General features: G+C 55.1%; 4 protein-coding genes across 4 annotated transcripts; 3 read left to right on the top strand and 1 right to left on the bottom strand.

The window, feature by feature from the left end:
* Positions 1 to 437: 437 nt before the first annotated feature.
* C8A04DRAFT_34948 (uncharacterized protein) lies at positions 438 to 1,475 on the top strand (the record flags this gene model as incomplete). Its single annotated transcript, XM_062782992.1, has 1 exon — positions 438 to 1,475. The coding sequence occupies one exon, from the start codon at positions 438 to 440 to the stop codon at positions 1,473 to 1,475; it is 1,038 nt and encodes a 345-aa protein (XP_062639860.1).
* Positions 1,476 to 4,559: 3,084 nt separating this feature from the next.
* Positions 4,560 to 9,365, top strand: C8A04DRAFT_9739 (transmembrane amino acid transporter protein-domain-containing protein; the record flags this gene model as incomplete). Its single annotated transcript, XM_062785607.1, has 7 exons — positions 4,560 to 4,739; positions 4,819 to 6,233; positions 6,742 to 6,786; positions 7,125 to 7,429; positions 7,511 to 8,346; positions 8,467 to 8,632; positions 8,704 to 9,365. The coding sequence occupies 7 exons, from the start codon at positions 4,560 to 4,562 to the stop codon at positions 9,363 to 9,365; spliced, it is 3,609 nt and encodes a 1,202-aa protein (XP_062639859.1).
* A 3,156-nt stretch (positions 9,366 to 12,521) lies between these two features.
* On the bottom strand, positions 12,522 to 13,642 carry C8A04DRAFT_25711 (neuronal RhoA GEF protein; the record flags this gene model as incomplete). The annotated part of the gene is made up of 5 exons (XM_062779664.1): positions 12,522 to 12,674; positions 12,779 to 12,913; positions 13,001 to 13,198; positions 13,414 to 13,441; positions 13,572 to 13,642. 5 exons carry the CDS (start codon positions 13,640 to 13,642, stop codon positions 12,522 to 12,524), a joined length of 585 nt encoding a protein of 194 aa, XP_062639858.1.
* A 2,150-nt stretch (positions 13,643 to 15,792) lies between these two features.
* Positions 15,793 to 17,044, top strand: C8A04DRAFT_9772 (uncharacterized protein; the record flags this gene model as incomplete). Its single annotated transcript, XM_062785621.1, has 2 exons — positions 15,793 to 16,251; positions 16,319 to 17,044. The coding sequence occupies 2 exons, from the start codon at positions 15,793 to 15,795 to the stop codon at positions 17,042 to 17,044; spliced, it is 1,185 nt and encodes a 394-aa protein (XP_062639857.1).
* Between the last annotated feature and the right edge of the window lie 1,407 nt (positions 17,045 to 18,451).

Here is an 18,451-nt window from a genome sequence, read left to right as displayed (position 1 = left end):
AGGACAGATCGGCGTTTTGGGGTAAGCGTCAGGGGGGAACGATTGCTGTCATCGACTCCTGTGTGGTTTGAGTCGCCCCCCAGGCAAGCAAAGAAGCTCCAGAAGCTCACTGAGGCGATGACGGAACTGCCAGCTCACACCACCCGTGGCCCGCCAACGTGGTTCCGCAGCGGCCTGGCCAGCCGCAAGTCGTGTAAGCCAGGGTTAGGGTTGACTAAACTTCAACATTGGGGTAAGCCATGTGGGCCGCGCCTTGTCTTAACAAACTCGCTTCTCCATGAAACAAGTCAAGCTTTCGTGGTTTTGTTGTAACTCCAATTTCCTTGTGGATATAGACACTGCTCAATCGAAGTCGAGTTTTACATCCGAGACCAAAAAAGGCCCAAGGACACTGAGATAACCCTGCGTTGGTCCGGAGCCATCACGGCTCTCCAAACATGTCACGAGCCCTAGACAAAGCGACGGCAGCATTGTTGAAAAAAGGGGACCCTCAAGCAGCATTTCAAGCAATATCCGAGGCTCTCATACCCCCATATGACAGTCTCTTAGAAATCGAGATCCTAGGCGGAGGGCCACCCTTCGGAGAGGGGCAATATCTTCTCCAAGACGGGCGCGCAGTGGGCATCTCCAAGCTCGGCCTCGTCCAGGCCTTCATGCTAGCAAGAGAGCAACTCAGCAGCCACCTCAACAAGACAAACCCACGAACACCAGACGAATTATTCCTCGCCACGTCTGTGATCCTCCTCTTCGACCCGGAGTACCTCACAGCCGCCAACACCAGAAAACGGCTCATCCAGGCCGAGCTCTCATCATCCTCCCCGTCCCCCTCCCACGCACGTACCAGGCTCACCAAAGAACTACGCTTCATCGATAGCCTCCTCACAAGCCGCCTCCACCGGCACACCAAGTCGCCCGTCCTCTGGAGTCATCGCCGCTGGCTGGTGGACTTCTCGGCGTCGTCGCTCGAGATACCGGTGGATGTTATCAGCACATTGAAGGACGTTGTGTTTGTGGCTGGGGAGCGGCATCCAAGGAACTATTATGCCTGGTGCCACGCTCGTTTCCTGACTACAAGAGCTCTCCAGCAGCAGCAGCCGCAGAGCCGGTTTAGTCTCCCCGAAGCAAGAGCCGCGGTGCGGACGTGGTGCTTCCAGCATCACACTGACATCTCTGGGTGGTCTTTTCTCGCTTTCTTGTTGGGTTTTGAGGATGATGTGACGTCTGTCGCGAAGTCAAGCTCAGCAACCTTCATGGAGGTTCTGGACCTAGTGAGTTCACTTCGGCTGGCAAACGAGTCAGTATGGGTGTTTTTGCGGACTCTTGCGGCTTCCGGGGCTGTGAGTGACGAGGAGTATGCTCGCTTTCTTGCTGTTCAGGGAGCTGTTTTAGAGGGTTCTACAGTACCGGCGGATCAAGCGGTGCTACGGGCCGCGGTTGACTGGAGTGGGAAGTATCGACGCCCCGTGGAAGCGTGATAGCTTGCCGAAATGGGGCTTCACAACAAACACACACACACATCATCCATCCCTCGTGGCTAACGTGGGCTTGAGTCTGGGGAAAACACCGAGAGCCCGGGCGTGGCTGGGTAATTTGGACTGTTGGTACCACCAAACATGCCAAGTGCAAAGAAAGAAGTTCGAGCCCTTCGGCGAGGCTTCGGTCTGTTGGTTCTTCGCCACGGCTGCATCTACGTTATCAAACGGTTTGGAATACCCGAGATGAGGCATGCACGAGATAAGCTTCTCTCTCATGTTGTGACCGTGGCGAGCCGCATGAGTCCACATTCACATTCCAAGAACCACGCAATCCAGGCAAAAATACGAGGAAGTAGCCATTGATTGCTTCTTTTCCTTCATGAGCTTGGTTCAGAGGTCCTACGTCTGGTAATATCGAGACACAGACAAGCGCTGCTGCTGTTGTGTTGGTCAATTCAGCCGCGAGAGCAAGCATCTGCATGCAGGAGAACCTCAAATCGGTTATTCTTTCGAGTGGACTATGCTACGCAGGGAGGCAGGCTATGTCTGCGGCATTTCTGCTCATCCTCGAGTCATGTTGAACGCGGATTACACGGACATAGTGAGTGAGCGAAGGGGATTCCCCCCCAACTCCTCTCATCACGATCAAGGCACGAAGTTGTGAGAGAGATCTTCAGATCAACTGAACGGAGCCCCTGAGTTGAGGCCATGATGAAACAACGGTTCTGCTCAGCCTCTCGACGATCCGCTCAAGATGCAGCCTTGACATCTCCAGACGAAAACCCCTCAACAAACTCGGCGTGGGGAAACAACGTTGCTGTCTGTCTGCAGATGAACAAAACCCACGCTGGCGAAGCCTTTTTCCTCTGGCGTGGTGGCATTCGGTAAGTTTGTTTCGCTCGACTCGGTTTGGACTTTGGGGGGAGGAAATTCCGAGCAACACGGCGCTTGCTCGATCCGCACATGTGGCCGGGGTGGACCGTCCCCAGAGAGCGATACCGATTGGGCCAACCCTGGAAAAGCCGGGCTTGCAGTCGGTCCTTGGCACTGCGCGAACCGACGCAAACAGGGGAGAAGGGAGGAGCCAGAGTTGCATCGTGGTCTGGGGCAAAAGCGCCGGTTCCCAAGTTGGTCTCTTATCAAAAAGTGGTGACCGGGGATTTGATGCTGTTGGTTTGGCTTTCCCCTCGGTCTTGCATTCGACGAAGCGCTCGCAAAGCGGGTTGTTCTGCATGTTTTGCAGTGGGTTATTTTTGTCATGCTAGTGCGCGGTTGTGTCTGTTTCTCCACTATCCCCCGAATGAGGCGCCAGGTGGAAGGTCGAGACCACGACGCTCCCTCCACAGTCTCGTGTTTCTTCTCAAGAATTGAATGTGAAAAGTCACGATCCAGACAATTCGAGGTGTCCAGTCCAGAAATCCCCGTCCATTACCGGGGTCGAACGAATTGGGACGGAAAACCCACAGACGCTGCCCCACCACCGGAGCTTGTCGATACAGTCCTCCAATTAGAAGACAGATACAAGATTAAACGTCGCCGGACCCCCTGTCCGCACAGCGAAGATCTCTGAGTCGGGACGGGACCAGGGGGGGGAAGATCCAGAAGCTGGCTGGCCCGGATTCTTCACGAACGGATTTCGCCAACCCGCACGCGGCTCTAGATGCTTTGCTTTTTTACGCAAAGAGGCGTCATTCTGGCAACGGCCGCCTTGCACAGAACTCCAATGGCAAAAGTCTGGAACAGAAAAGCAGCAGCGGCCGGGCAGCAGATGAGACAAGGCTTTCTTACCTAATGTCTGTTGATTGGGGCGATTGCACGTCCAAGGTGCAGACCAGGAAACAACGCTCCGCTGCTCTCCCCACATCCAAGCATGGGCTTCCGCAGCCTTCCGGCCACTGTCCTCTGCATTTGCGCGGGCGTGTGGAAGACAGAAACGCAGCAAACGCCCCAATTGACCGTGTCCCTTTATCCCCGTTGCTTCTTGATCAGGAAAGAATCCTCGCGCTGCAGGGAGTTTGCTTCCTCCTGATATTACCGTACCAAGCGTACCACTTTCCCATCGTGCTGTATCGGGCGAGCAACTGCTATCAGACGCAAGCAGCCAGCCACCAAAGAGACGTGCTGGGGTCTGCACTGCAACCCCCCTGGCGCGTTGCCCACACCCGGCCAAGGTCGTTGCATTCTCTCCGCCATGCCCGGCTCCTCGAAAGGCGATCCACCTCGGCCGCTTCGAGGTTGCTTCCATCTTTGCCGTGCTCCAATGCTGCATTGCTTTTCCCTCTTCTTGTCCGCCACCTCCACCTCAACCTTCACCTCCTCACCTCCTCCATTCCCCCCCTCTCATCTCTCATCACTTTAACCTCCCCCTCCTCTCCACCAGACGACTTCCTTGGGGTTTCTTGGTGTGTCCATCGCCGAGGGTGTTTCTATTTTATTACTTTTTGCATCAGACTCACAGCGTTTGGTTGTTTCACCCCTTTTGCATCCTGGCTTAGTAGAGTCTCACTCCGCCCGGACTGTCTGTCTTGTCTCTCGTCTCGAGTTGCCTCCCCGCATACAGGCATATTTCGTCTTTCGTCTCGTCTAATTTCTCGTCAACTATTTCCGCTCTCTCGATCTTTGCGAATTTATTCTAGCCGGCTTGTTTCCAGTTGCTTTGTCGGCCGTTTCTCTGTAAAAACTCGGCACCAGTTTCCGCGATCTCGTTATTTCCTTAATTCTATCGACACTTCCTCGTTCCGGGCGTTCCAGCACCGAATTCCACGAGACACATATGTCAACCTCTTAATACTTAATCTCCATAATACGTTACCCGGTGGTAGAGTCTGGGACTCGGGTCACCGAATCGTTCGACCCAATTCGAGCTATCAACACCTCCAGGCCATCCCGTTCGATCCGGCACACCATCGACTTGTTGCTCGCTCACATGCTGAAAGCAACTACCGACCGTCCACCAACCGAGCTCGTATCTTCGAGCATTCAACTTTCTAAAACCACTGGAGACGACGTGACCAGCCGTACCCCCCACGCCGATATCCGGTGTGGGAGTGGTTATTCAAAAACCTTCACAGCCAACTCGACAATATGTCGAGGATAGCGGCTCTGCTCCTGCAGCTGACGCTCTGGGCTGTCACCGTTCATGCCTTCTACCCGTTCGTTCCGAACGGCCATTGCGGTCCAGATGGGTTAGGGAAGGCCGAGGGGAAGCGGGGCGAAGATGGTTCTGATGCGGTCACTCTTGACCTTGTCCGTAAACCATCTGGAGTACGTCTTTCCGGGTCCTTTGTTTATTTATTCTCGCCGAGTTTGATGTGTGTGATCTTTGTGCTGACGAGTACGACAGCGCCATGCTGCCGCCCACTTTGACCCGATAGCCGAAGCCTTGGGCCGGGTCACCCGCAAGTTTGGGAAGCCCCAGGCGTCCCCAACCTCCGAGCTCAGCAAGCGGAAGAACACATACTCGGTCTCCACGCCCGAGACACCAACTATCTCTAACAGTGCGGGCATCTACCAATACGGCCCAGACTACTCGTACTTCATCAAGGTCCAAGTGGGATCTGCCCAACAGCCGTTTTACATGCTCCTCGACTCGGGTGCCTCCAACACATGGCTCATGGGCTCCGACTGCACGTCCAAGGCGTGCGAGATGCACGACACTTTCGACCCCAGCTCTTCGACGTCGTGGAAATCGGGGGACAAGGGTTTCTTGATTCAGTACGGATCGGGCAGCCTGACGGGGACCATTGGCCACGATACCGCGACATTGGCCGGGCTCAAACACGACCTCTCATTCGGTTTAGCGAACGAAACCACCGACGACTTCACGCACTTTGCCTTCGATGGCATCCTCGGCCTAGCCATGAGCCCTTCCGTCACTGGGGCATTCTTGCAAACACTAAAAACAGCAAAGGTGTTGGACACGCTCTTGGTGGGCTTGTCGCTGAACCGGGACTCCGACGGCGTGAATGACGGCCAAGTCACATTCGGTGGTGTTGATTCCACCAAGTACAAAGGCGATATCACTTACCATGTCGTCGAGCCCGACCACAAGACCACGGGCGAGTGGGCGATTGCATTGGGAGGGACGGGCTTCGACGGCAAGACCGCCACTATCAAGAGTCAGACCGCCTACATCGACACCGGCACCTCGTTCATTTTTGCTCCCCCGGATGATCTGGCTGCGCTCTTCAAACTTATTCCCGGATCGGACTCGTACCAAAACGGCGAGTACATTGAATACTCGATCCCGTGCGACACGACCGCACCTCTTCACATTACCTTTTCCGGGGTCGACTACGAGATCTCGTCACAGGACTGGGTCGTACAACGCGACCAGAACAAGTGCATTGCCAACCTGTACGGCTACGAGGTGTACAGCGGCACCTGGCTTGTTGGTGACACGTTCCTCAAGAACGTCTACACCGTCCTCGATGCCGACAAGATGCGCGTTGGTTTTGCGTCGAAGCCCGCGCCCCCGCCGAGGCCTACGACGACGACATTAGGCCCCATCAGTGCCAGTGCGGGTGTCTCCGTCACGGCCGACCCGGCTGGGATCACACCTCCGGTAGGCGATAATGCGGGGAACCCGATCATGCCCGGGTTTAGTGGGCAGGAATCGCAGGGGCCGGGGAGTTCACAGACGGCACCCGGGCCGGGGCCGGCGCAGACACAAACACATGTGAATGGCGGGCACCAAGTAGTGGGGGCCGGGTTCTATGGTTTCGCACTTGGTGTTGCGGCTGCCATTGCTGCGTTGGTGTAAGACAGTGACACAAGCAGGGAGAGAAGCTGAAAACGCGAGGCGGTTCACCCTCTGTGCTTCATTGAGGAGCACAAGCTGAACATGGGTTGGCTAGCCAGATGTGGACTTGGTTGGCCATTGAAAATTTTTGTATATTAAATTTCGTGCTCGCACCTAGCGGGCAACAGAGAGCGAGTTGTTGACATGATACCCCGGAGGAAGTCGTGGACATAAGCACACGCAACCACACAGAAAACAAACATACACAAAAAGGGATGGAGGGAGGGAGCAAACCTCAAGGGGGCTCCAGGGAATCAAACTGCGAAGTATATGGCTCGCAATCAGGTCTTGGTGAACGGGACCTTGGGTTTTTGTCCGTACTGTCTTTCTAATGAGATTCTGTGAAATATCACAGCCGACGCTTCTTTTCGTATTATGAGCCGCATGCGATGTTGGGTTTGCGTTTAAGGTCCTGTGTTTCGTCTATGTACTATGTATGTAGGTACCATGTACGGATATGTTAAGCTTTTTCATCAACTCGCTTGACAGACCCGAGCCAAGGCGCCCAGAGTCGTTGAGAAGGAGCTCTCCCTGGGCTGCCCGGATATCGCCGGGCTTTCCGCCTGTTCTGCCGGGCCGCTGGGACCCCTGAGAAAGCGGGACTGCAACGCTTGAACGGCGATCCTATTGGTCATTGAGGACCCTGCACCGACCCACTTATTACGCAGTTCCCTTTCTGGAACCTGCCTTGCAATTGCAATTGACAACGAAGTTCCAGACAAGCCACGGTCAGCCTTCTTTCTGCGAAAGATTGAAACGGACATCTTCAACGTTTGGTTATTCTTTTTTCTCTTGACGCAAGCTCGCCGGCCTTGCCCACGCTCGTTCAAACTCTGAATTATCACCAGTTGCGTCTTACCAGACAGAGAGAGACGGTTTGCTTCTTTTCGACCGCGCCAACTCCAACTGCAATATGCCCTAAGCGACGCTCTCGCAGATGGAAGAATAGTTATGGCCAGGGCCACTTCACATGGTGCTGCAGCAGCTGCCAACAACAGCAGCAGTAACAGCAACAACAACAACCGGCGTGGGAACCCCTCCCCTTCTCCACTGCGTGGCAGCAACAGGAGTAGTAGCGAAGAAGCGACGGGGCTGTTGTCTCCCGACCCGGACAGCCTAGACGACGCAGCCAGCAGTGACCACAGTCACCAAAGTGGCCATGGCTACTCGCAGAGTGACGGGCCCCTACCCCGTCGACGGTCTCCCCACGGGGGTATGAGTGGGAATGGCGCAGAGGGGGGCATGAACGGCTCGTCGCGCGCGCATCCACGAACCCCGAACCGAGTGCGCTTCGACTTGCGCCCGACGATTGTTGACGACGACGATGACCGCGCGGCTAACGGCGACGCCAATACCAATGGCTCCACGAGGCATGATAACAATGATCCCGACAACCTCTACCCGCGCGAATCCTTCGACCTCGACCTCAACGAGTCCGACCCGCTTACCTCCGACCCTTCACTCCTCCAACAACAGCACGGGTCCTCCCACAACGGCCAACGTGGCGGCCGCCCCCTCCTAACAGATATCGAAGCGCCAAGCGTGACCGTCGCGACCTCCTCCCCCTTCACCTCCACCTCCGACGCCGAAGCCTGGCACGCAGCCGAGCAGCGCCGGCCGAAATCCTCGCTCCCCTCCGCCTTCATGAACATGGCCAACTCCATCATCGGCGCCGGCATCATCGGACAACCCTACGCGATGCGCGAGGCCGGCCTGCTAGCGGGCACCGTGCTGCTGGTGCTGCTGACGGTGGTGGTGGACTGGACGATTTGTTTGATTGTAGTCAACTCGAAGCTCAGTGGGGCGAGCAGTTTCCAGGGGACGGTGGAGAAGTGTTTTGGGAGGACGGGGTTGGTGGCGATTAGCGTGGCGCAGTGGGCGTTTGCGTTTGGGGGGATGGTGGCGTTTGGGGTCATTGTGGGGGATAGTATACCGCCTGTTTTGAGGGCGGTTTGGCCCGGGTTGGATGAGATGCCGGTGGTGGGGCTGTTGGGGGATCGGAGGGTGGTGATTGTGGTGTTTACGTTGTTGGTGAGTTATCCGTTGGCGTTGTATCGCGATATTGCTAAGGTGAGTGGTCTTGTTTTTCTTTCTCCTTAATGTTGTCTATCTTTGAAAGAGAAATGATGTCTGTCTCTGAAAAGAGAGAGCGAGAGGTGAGGTGGCTGACGATGGTTTCCCGGGGAGTAGTTGGCTAAAGCGAGTACGCTCGCCTTGATAAGCATGGGCATCATCGTGTTTACTGTGCTGGTGCAAGGCATGATGGTACCAGCGGAGAACAGAGGTGTGTTGAAGGACTGGCGGATGCTGGTCATCAACGACGGGATTTTCCAGGCAATTGGGGTAATATCCTTTGGTATGTTCAACTCGTCACTCCACACTCCACACTCCACCACGTTTACACAGCGTTTAACACCCAACAAACAGCCTTCGTCTGCCACCACAACTCCCTCCTCATCTACGGCTCCCTCGAAAAGCCCACGATCGACCGCTTCTCCCGCGTCACCCACATCTCCACCGCCGTCTCCATGTTCGCCTGCCTAATCATGGCCCTCTCCGGCTTCCTCACCTTCGGCGACAAAACCCAAGGCAACGTCCTCAACAATTTCCCCGCCGACAACACCATGGTCAACGTCGCCCGCCTCTGCTTCGGCCTCAACATGCTCACCACCCTGCCTCTCGAGGCGTTCGTCTGCCGCGAGGTCATGTTCAACTACTACTTTCCCGGCGAACCGTTCAACATGAACCTGCACCTCATCTTCACCAGCAGTCTGGTGTTCAGTGCGATGGTGCTGAGTCTGTGGACGTGTGATTTGGGCACGGTGTTTGATTTGGTGGGCGGGACGAGCGCGGCGGCGATGGCGTATATTTTGCCGCCGTTGTGTTATATCAAGCTGACGACGAGGTCGTGGAAAACGTATTTGGCGTGGGCGGTGGTGGTGTTTGGGACCACGGTTATGGTCATGAGTATGCTGCAGGCGATTGCGAAGATGATTACAGGTGAGTGTCTGCCGGCTTTTATCCATGATGTGAGGCTGTGTGCTAACCGTTTGCTTATAGGGGAGGGAGATACGAGACAATGTTATTGATTGATACCTGTAGATTATAAACTACTAATCATTGGATATGTATATAGACTTTTATTACCCCCAGATCCGGGCTGGCGATGGGCTGGGACGGATATCTTTCAAGGTGCCAAACTGGCTGCAACCTGATTGCGACCGATATAGTTCAACTGTGACCCAGGTTAAGTATTAGTCGTGGTTGTAATTCCAAGACCATGACTTCGAGCCAAAGCTCAAAGGTTCAATAGGTAAGGTATATACCTACCTACTGAACATTGTACTTAAGGAAAGTACTTCCTACCTTCGATAAAGTCCCTCAAGAGCTTCAAGACAAGCGGAACTACGAGTAACATCTTCGAGTCGGATTCTTTCTTGCAAGCTCTCCTGAACCCCCTGCCTTTGACTCTCCACTTAACCGTTTCCTTTACACTAAATCCAGCCCATTCCCATAGATACAGCATAACAACTACTTTCCCAAACCAAGCAAGGCAGAAACGTCTGCTCAATTCACCCATTCATCTTTCTCCCCCAAGAGTCCCATCCACACCTAGCATGAGCAGAGGGCTGCAGTCAGGAGAAACCTAGGGGACTTGGCGTGGGGTCTCTTACCTACCCCCAAAACACCCCGCACTGCAACATCCATCACCCCCATACCCACCCACTCACATGCGTACTTGCCCGGTCATGCGCGCATCTTGGTGCGTATTTGATCGGGGCAACGTGGATATGTGGATTTGCGTTGATAGGGTAGGCTGCTCTCCGCATTATTTGCAGGACGCTCGGTAGTAACTTGAGGATCCAACGAGTCTCCGAGTTGCCGAGGGAAAATGTGTACAGTACCTAGAGACAGCGGGAGGGGATATTGGGTGGGTTGCTTGAGAGTGTGCAGCTATCTCAGCTTACGATCAGTTAGAGACGGAAGAAACCGCTAGGTTGAAAGGCTGAGGACCTACCTTACGTAGGTAGGTCTTATAATCGGAGATGCAGAGAAGTTACCTAAACCGAACTTCATGGGGGAAGTGGGGGCACACTTGTGAAGCCTTTCGATAACTACTGGGTAAAAACGTCACTTGATGTTATGCATGCAGCCTTGCACAAACGGCAAATGGAAAAGATACAGATATCCAGGACAGCCTCATATCAACCGCCCCCTGTACTCTGCCGCTGCATGGAACCCTCGGTGCATTACGAACGGGACGTGTTCAAGCGGGGACTAAACCAAATCGGCCATCTGCTATGTTGTCAGACCTGAGGTTGCCCGCGCAGTGTGAGGTGTATAAGTGCGAGTTGCGAGGTGTGGGACGGGTTGCCCACATGAGAGGGGCAGTTAGCAGGGCAGTGCAGGGAGAACCTACGGTTCAGGTCTCAGGTGAAGGAGGGTGAGAACGAGGGTGGGAAGGAACGACCCCATCTCGAGGCACACGTACCTTAGCGTTGGAGATGAGGGGTGGTTCGGAGTTGGAAGTGCTCTGGTTGATTATGTATAAGACCCCCGCTTCCAACCCACTTCCCGCTCTCACTCGGAACCTTCGCTCTTGATTCCTCTTCCTCCACAACTAGAGGAGGCCAGCAACCACCTTACTTACACAACAACCAAAACAAATCTTCCCACAACACAACCCCTCGAAAAACATCAACATGCATGATAGTAGCTGCCCCAGTTGCGGTGCCGCGAGCGACGGCTCTACCAAGTCGTGCGGTGCCTGCGGCGCGGTAAGCCTATCTCCTTTCTTATCTTCTTCCGTCTTCCCAATCTCTCATTATCCTATCCTCTCTCCCACGTTAAACCTGCCTTGCTTCCTCCATCCCTTTATACATCCAGCTCTTCTACTCCCTCACATCAAAACCTCTTGCACTTACCACATTACCCCTCCCCCCTCTACTCATATCCTACTATCCAACACCGCACAATACCCTTATCCACCACCACCAACTACTTAACCTACTCGTACTCGTCACTACTAGTACACACGAACTAACCCCGCCATAGAGCTGCCCCGTCTAAGTAACACTGCCCGAGGAGACCCCGAATCGCCGTTTTCACCCATCCCTTTCTTTGGACAGCCGTTCTTTTCCTCAGCCCTCTGCTCAGCACCGTATCTCTACCTGCCTGCCCGCCTATCTAAGCGAGACGGACGGACGGAGTATGGCATGGATGTATCAGTCAGGAAACGGGAGGCCCCAATCTCGTAGGGGGGATCGTACTGGAAACGGCTTGGGAATGAAATCACGTTTGAACAAAGCTCTCTGCAGCACGAAAGCCTGCCCCTGCTCATGTGACCCAAGTCAGTGATATCGAGCGTGTGCCGACGAAATATTGCACGGCGAACCACATCCTGATTATGAGTCTCCAACACACCTTAACCCGCATATCGTTCATTCAAAGTGCACGCGGCCAAGCCAGCCCCTTCAGTATCAAGTCGAGATTAGCCTGCTTGTATTCATATTAGTTACAGTTCCACCTAGGTACCTAGCCAACAAACACACAAAACCACAAGCCTCGGCCGGGCAAAGCCGCCTGGGAGGAGGACGTTTGGCCAAGACACACACCACATCCACAACCACCACCAGGTCCAAGAAAACAGGGTGAATAAATAGATAGCTAGCTAGTAAAAAACGAGCAGGGAAAGAACCGCGGTACCGTCAAAAGTAATCTGAGACACAGTGTGAGAGAGACAAAGAGAGGGAGAAAATAAAAGACTTAGATAGAAAAACAAGAAGGAAGAGAGAAGCAAGGGCGTGTATTTATAGCATGCCGCCCACGCTTCTCCCCCTTCGGTTTAGCCGGCCATCTCCAACCCAGCCCTGTGAAATTGGGGGTATCACAGAAGCAGTAAAAACCCCCTTGGCATTACCCATGATGCTCGTAAAGTTGCATCTTTCCCTTTCTTCCTCAAGACTCGTAACTGCCCAAAATCAAGATCTCGTAATCCCCTCGTTCCCATCCGTGAGCCGTCCGCCACCACCCTTCCGGGGAACGTAGATCTGCTCAACCTGGCGGTTTATCATCGCCGACTAGAACTGGGGAACGCAAGAAGCATGAGAAATTCTCCATCTCTCATATCCCAGGGATAAGTAAACCCTATCGTGACGGGCCGTGCTGTTGCCGAGAAGACGGGATCCGGGATCGGACAACGGGTTGACAAACGTGAAGGTCGACTATTCGAGGCGCACCACCGTTTAGGCGATGACGCACCTGCTCTTCTTTTTCCCGGTCTTCTTCAGGAGTGCGGCCCGTGTCGCGAACTCGAACACCTCGCGGACACCCTCGTTGGTCTTGGCAGAGCACTCAAGATACTTGGTGGCCTTGATGTTGTTGGCAACGGCGGTACCCTGTCAAGCATCTAGTGTTAACGGCCTGTCCCAACACATAGTCTGAAATATCGACTCGCTGGGGAAGGTGGCCCGCTTGGAGTCGACAGGCATGGACGGCTTACCTGCTCAGGGGTCACGGGCTGCTGGCTGGTCTTGTGGAGCTCCTCAATGGTCTTCTGGTCGAAACGCAAATCCTTCTTGCAGCCAACCAGGATCTTGGGGACATCCGGGCAGAAGTGATGTACTTCTGAGCACCACTGTTACAAGAGGGTTAGTAAATGGAATTGTTTTGCGTGCAGCAGCGCGAATGCGCCAATCTGCTACGGCGCGGGCTTGCGACTAACCTTCTCGCCAACGTTGTCCAGAGAATCGGGAGAGTCGACGGCGAAGCAGATCAGGATGACGTGGGAGTCAGGGTACGACAGGGGCCGCAGACGATCGTAGTCCTCTTGGCCAGCCGTATCCCATAGCGCCAGCTCAACGTGCTTTCCATCGACCTCGACATCGGCGACGTAGTTTTCGAAGACGGTGGGGACGTAGACCTGCGTGTTTATGTTAGTTGGCCGGGTATTTAGGGCTGGGTAACGGGTTCAACGCGGTGAGTGTGGTCGATTGGCCATGGAAAATCGTCATCGGGCAGGGGTCGAAGGTGAATGTGTTTTTGGAGGCGGTCTGCGAATGTGTGCAAGACCTGAGGCAGCACCCGGCGGAACGCTTGGGGCGCGGAAAAAGAAGTTCTCGATCGAGTTCAACTCACCTCCGGGAAGGTACCCTTGGAGAAAACACTGCAATCATGCCGAGTCAATACAATGCTGCACAAATCGAAGCGCACCCAGCGATGAAAACGTCGTTGGCGGCCTCCCGGCGGTCGGGGGTCGACTCTCGGGTCACCATGCAGGTGGCAGGCAGACTTACATCAACAAACAGGTCTTGCCGCAGGCACCGTCACCCACGATGACCAACTTCCTGCGGAGCTCGGCGGCCATGGTTGCTGTGTGATGAAAGGGGTTGTTGTCGAAAGGGATTTGATGGTGTTGTTAGAGTTGCAGGATCAGCTGCAACCTCGTCGCAAGGTCCAAGAGAGAGCCGCGGCGAAAGTAAGAAAAAACAAGCCGACAGTGATCGCGGGTGGTGAAAGATTAAGAGGGAGGGTGGCAGGCGATGCCTTTGAGAGAATCGGTCGCCGAGTGGTTGATGCAAACAAATGCAGGAGATGGAAGGGGTGAAAAGTGGAGGAAGGTTGTTCGGGTTGTGGAAAAGAGGTTGGCGGCCGCTGCAATTGATGACAGAGAAAGGGCGACAGCGCTCGGTTCGGGGCTTGGGGGGAATGGCCGAGAAGAAGGGGAGAGTGGGTGCCCTCTCGGAATGGAGCCCTGTGAGTGGACAGAACCTTGCAGGCTTCGGGGGGCTTGCTCAAGTGCTGTTCTCTTGGTCTGGGCTGAGATGAAGCAACGTCGGCGCCAGGCGGTCGCCTATTTGTTCAGTTGTCCTGGTTTCCTGTTGCTGGGCAGCCTAATAATGCACGGGAAGTTCCAGGTTATGTATATTTGTACTATGAGATATGTCCGTCTTCACTCTTGCGCAGGACTCTCGAAGTTCTGCTGTAGTGTACTCTCAGGCATACTATGCACACTAGCCTGCTGCCCAGGTAGGTGCTTATCGGGGAGAAGGCAAAGGGTTACGGAAGTTGGCAAATCACCATCCACTAAACGGCTACCATCGAGCTGCCCGGTACGGGTCACTTTCCAGGTACTCCTCGGCGCTAGCTTGTCGATCCGGACCGCCTCAGGGCTGGCCCCAGGGCCCAGGAAAGCAAACTCGGCCCAGCAAACGAGGACGCGGCCCCTGAAGCGGTGCGGAGTGTCAAGTTTTGCCGAGAGCATCCGTGGAGTGGGAAACCTCCAGCTTTCCGTCACCGTCACTTCGGTCATCCCAAGTAACCTGTGCGAAGAACCCGTCGTTGGCCGATTCCCGACACAAGAAGTCTTTGGGTCCTAACGAGCTGACGGGCAGTTTGCCGAGATAGGCAGTCTTTCTCATGGCACGTGAGACTTGACCGCATTCTCCGTCTCTGCATCTCGAGACCTGCAGCCAGGCGGCAACTCGAGGGCGTGAATCTGCTGCTCAATGGGGATGAAATGGCATATCAATTGCCCTGCTCAAACAGGCCGCCCTCTCGAGACACCAGTTCCCTCCCTTCCTCTAGGAGCTCCCTGCCTCCGGAGACGGGCGGTCCCAACCACTGGAAGTCTGGGGCTAGAGAATGGGAGCCGAATCACGGGTGGTGGGATAAATCCCGGTTGCCGTACACGACAGGCACAGCAAAAGCGGCAGGGATAACTGAGGAACACGGCTTTCCGCGTACAACGAGTCGAATGATCCCATGCCTCAAGACAACAATGAGCGAGAGTTGGAAGCTGTCGTCTGAGAGGTTGGTGAAACCGGACTAGGGGGGCAAATTGCTGTGGCCGTGGCGCGTGCTCTCGCGTCTTGCATCTCTGCTGCGTCGTCTTACAAGTGGGTCGCAAAGTCCTAGGTCATAGGACTTGGCTCGGGAATGCAGAGCTCAAGAGCCGCAACTAAGCACCGGAAAAGGCATTGAACTTCTAGAAGGCTTCCACAAGGTCAGGTAGTCATTAGGAAACCTCTTTTGAGCAAGTCGACGACGGGGTAATGCCTTAGACTCGGAGAGAAGCCGGAAGCCTTTGCGACCGCGCAGAGAGAACACGAAACCGTTGCATCAATCGACTCGTCCTGTTTCCAAAAACAGGATTGGAACGCAAGGGTGCATGAATCGGCCCAGACTGGCGGACTGGGGCTCGATGGCATCTGAAGTCATGCCGTGCTCAGCTGTCACCAGCCGTCGCGGGATCTGCCGGCCACACACAAAATCTCTCCCCGGTTCCTGGCACGTGCACCCTTGACGTGGAAAATGTGGGGTCGATGGCCCGCTTTGGGAATTGCAATGGCAGCGAAACTTTTCGAGATTGACTTACTGAGGGGTGAACCACACCGGGGCCGCCCGACCGCAACGCCGCCAACGAGGACGAAACGACACTCCTTCCCCACAGCTTCATCCACCACGAGAGATACCGATTGATCTAGGGACGGCCCCGTCCCGTCCCTCGCCGACAGCATGGACAAGATCCTTCGTCGAGTGCGCATGGCGGAGCGCCAGGTCGTTCGCCGAAACAAGCGCAACCAGGTCCAAAGAAATGGGCAGGAAAAAGCGGACAGGATGAAGGAACTCTCATTCGGCGGCAAGCAAGCTACACACGAGAGACGTGCTGCCGTTGCCGCCCGTCGCGAAGACATGGAGCTTGGCCCCCTGGCGCCGGACCGTACCTTTTCCCATCCAGATAAATTCGGCACGTTCTGGGGTGCCATCTCGGGCGAGCGGGCCCTGTTAAGACAAAAAGCCACACTTGCAGTCAAGCAAGCCCGCTCTGCCTGGGCTGGAGGGCCGCTATACCTCTGTCTTGCCGTCGGCGACAGGGTAGTTGTGACGGAGGGGGCATACAAGGGGCATATCGCGCCTATTGAAACCCTCACGAAGGAAAACATGACCGTCACTCTGGCGGGCAATGTCGGCCTCGTAAGCCTGACCCCCCATCCCCACGTCCCACCAACATATTTTACTAACGACCCGTCCCCCACCCTAGATCAACACTCAACTCCCCAGCTTCGTAGTCGAGCCCGGCCAGCCCACAGTCAACCAGCTCCGGGAAGCCATCCCCATCTCCGCCGTCCGCCTAGTCCACCCCCTCCAAGACCCAGCAACGGGCGCCATCCGCGACGTCATCATCCGCGAGCTCAAGCCCGTAGCGATACGACACGACCGACAATCACGCAAATTCTTCTTCTCCCGCATCGTCCCGGGCCTCAACGTGCGGATCCCCTGGCCCAAAGTCCCGGCCGCCGTCCGCCAAGACTTCCCAGTCGACACCCTCCGCATCGACGTCGAGGAGCGCACCTTCATCCCGACCCTACTCCGCCCGCCCATGCCCGAGTCCGTCCTCGACGAGCTGCGCAACCGCTACTCCAAATTCCGCACCCGCCACACCGAGGAGTACGTCGCCAAAATTGCGGCGCAGGAGGCGGAGAAGAAACTCCGTCGGAAGGGCGCCCGCGCCGAGGAGATGCTGCTGCCGGTGCAGGAGTACAACCGCAAGATGCGCGAGATTCGTCGCCAGCGTGGCCAGCCGGTGCTGTCGGAGGAGATGCTGGCCAAGATTGGCGAGGTGATTGCGAAGAACAAGCAGTCGAGGTCATCGCTTGCTCCGTCTTCGGCATCGGATGATGTGAGCGAGGTGCAGAAAGCGGTGGAGCAATTGTCCCTCGGGTCCGAGCCAGCAAGCACGAGTAACGACGAGCAACCAAAAGCATGAGGCAGGAAAGGGCGGGAACTAGGACCGACGGCTGAGAGTCCTACATGATGGGACGATAGCCCCGGAGGATAACGCCGCTGGGTATGGGGAATAGGGCGCCTTCGTGCGACATAGATGCTCACGACGGCGATGAAGGCTCGCCTCGCTGTCCGGGTGTAACGATAGTGTGTATATAACTCATATACCATGAGACATATTTTCATGCTAGTCTTCACGTGGGTGAACGGTTGGTTAGTCCGGCCAGATATCAGGCGGACAACGAACGAAGCACGAGGCTGTTTTGGTGTCTCTCAACAAGTCCTCGGCACCGATACTGTGCAGCAATGAGCAAGTCCTGATGAAAGTTGCTCAACACGGCCAGCTCTTAGATAGCAAGGCAGGATCCCGACCAACCAAAAGGTATCCGCCCGGACTTCCCCGTCGAGTCTAGCCATTTCGTTCTCTCTCAAGCACGATATGACAAGGACAAAGTAAGGCGGTAGGACGGGCAGTATCTGTTGCACGACCGTCCTGTGACTGCAAGGCCACCTACCACGGGCCTGGTCCGTAGGTTTAGGTACATGTATGTACAGTAACTACCATCGCACAGAAACTCATCTGTAAACGAAGTTCGGTACCCGACAGGGTCCCATGAGAAAACCACCTGCCTAAACACCTTTCACCCGATGTACACGCACATGTAACACCCGTAGGACTCCAATACTATGACTCCCAGCAAGACTTTCCCCCGCCTGGCTCCATACCTCAGACCCAACCTGACGGCCTCAGTGCCTACATACAGGTGGTACATACCTAAAACAAATAGACAATAACAAGGACCTCGACCAAGTCCTCATCCCCATCCCCACAACCCGCAATTAACAAGTCAACAAAACACACACATCAACACAAACCTCAAATCATCTCACCATGTCCCATTAAGTTCTATCAAACCCCCCATCTCCATCCGCCAAATATACATCCGCATAACTCCGACCCGCCCGAGCCCCCTCCGACATCCGAAAAAGACCAAAAAAAAAACCGTTGCCACCACAAGGCCCCGGCATGCGGGGGGAAAAGCCCACATTGGACATACACATGTACGTACATATGTACATCGGTACGTATCCATACATCCATACATCTAACCGACAGCCGCAAGGCAGACCGACAAGGCAGACCCAGTAAACAACCCCCCTCGAGCCCCCCTCTCCCCTCTCCAATATCACTTGAAAAATCTAGTTTTTTTACACAAATGGCTCAAAAGGCAATCAACGGTAGAAAAGGCCCGCGGCCTAATGATGACTCTTTGTGTTACCTTGAGCCTTTTTTTCGAGCAGTCGAGACCTAACCGGGCCAAGACGAGGCGACAATGAGGCGAGCCGAGGTGGGCTGTGCTCGCCTTGGGACTGGTTTACTTGTGACTTG

This window comes from Dichotomopilus funicola, assembly GCF_033296635.1.
Source record: "Dichotomopilus funicola strain CBS 141.50 unplaced genomic scaffold C8A04scaffold_8, whole genome shotgun sequence".
In the NCBI taxonomy this organism is placed as follows: domain Eukaryota; kingdom Fungi; phylum Ascomycota; class Sordariomycetes; order Sordariales; family Chaetomiaceae; genus Dichotomopilus; species Dichotomopilus funicola.
This window is presented reverse-complemented; position numbering and strand designations above follow the sequence as displayed.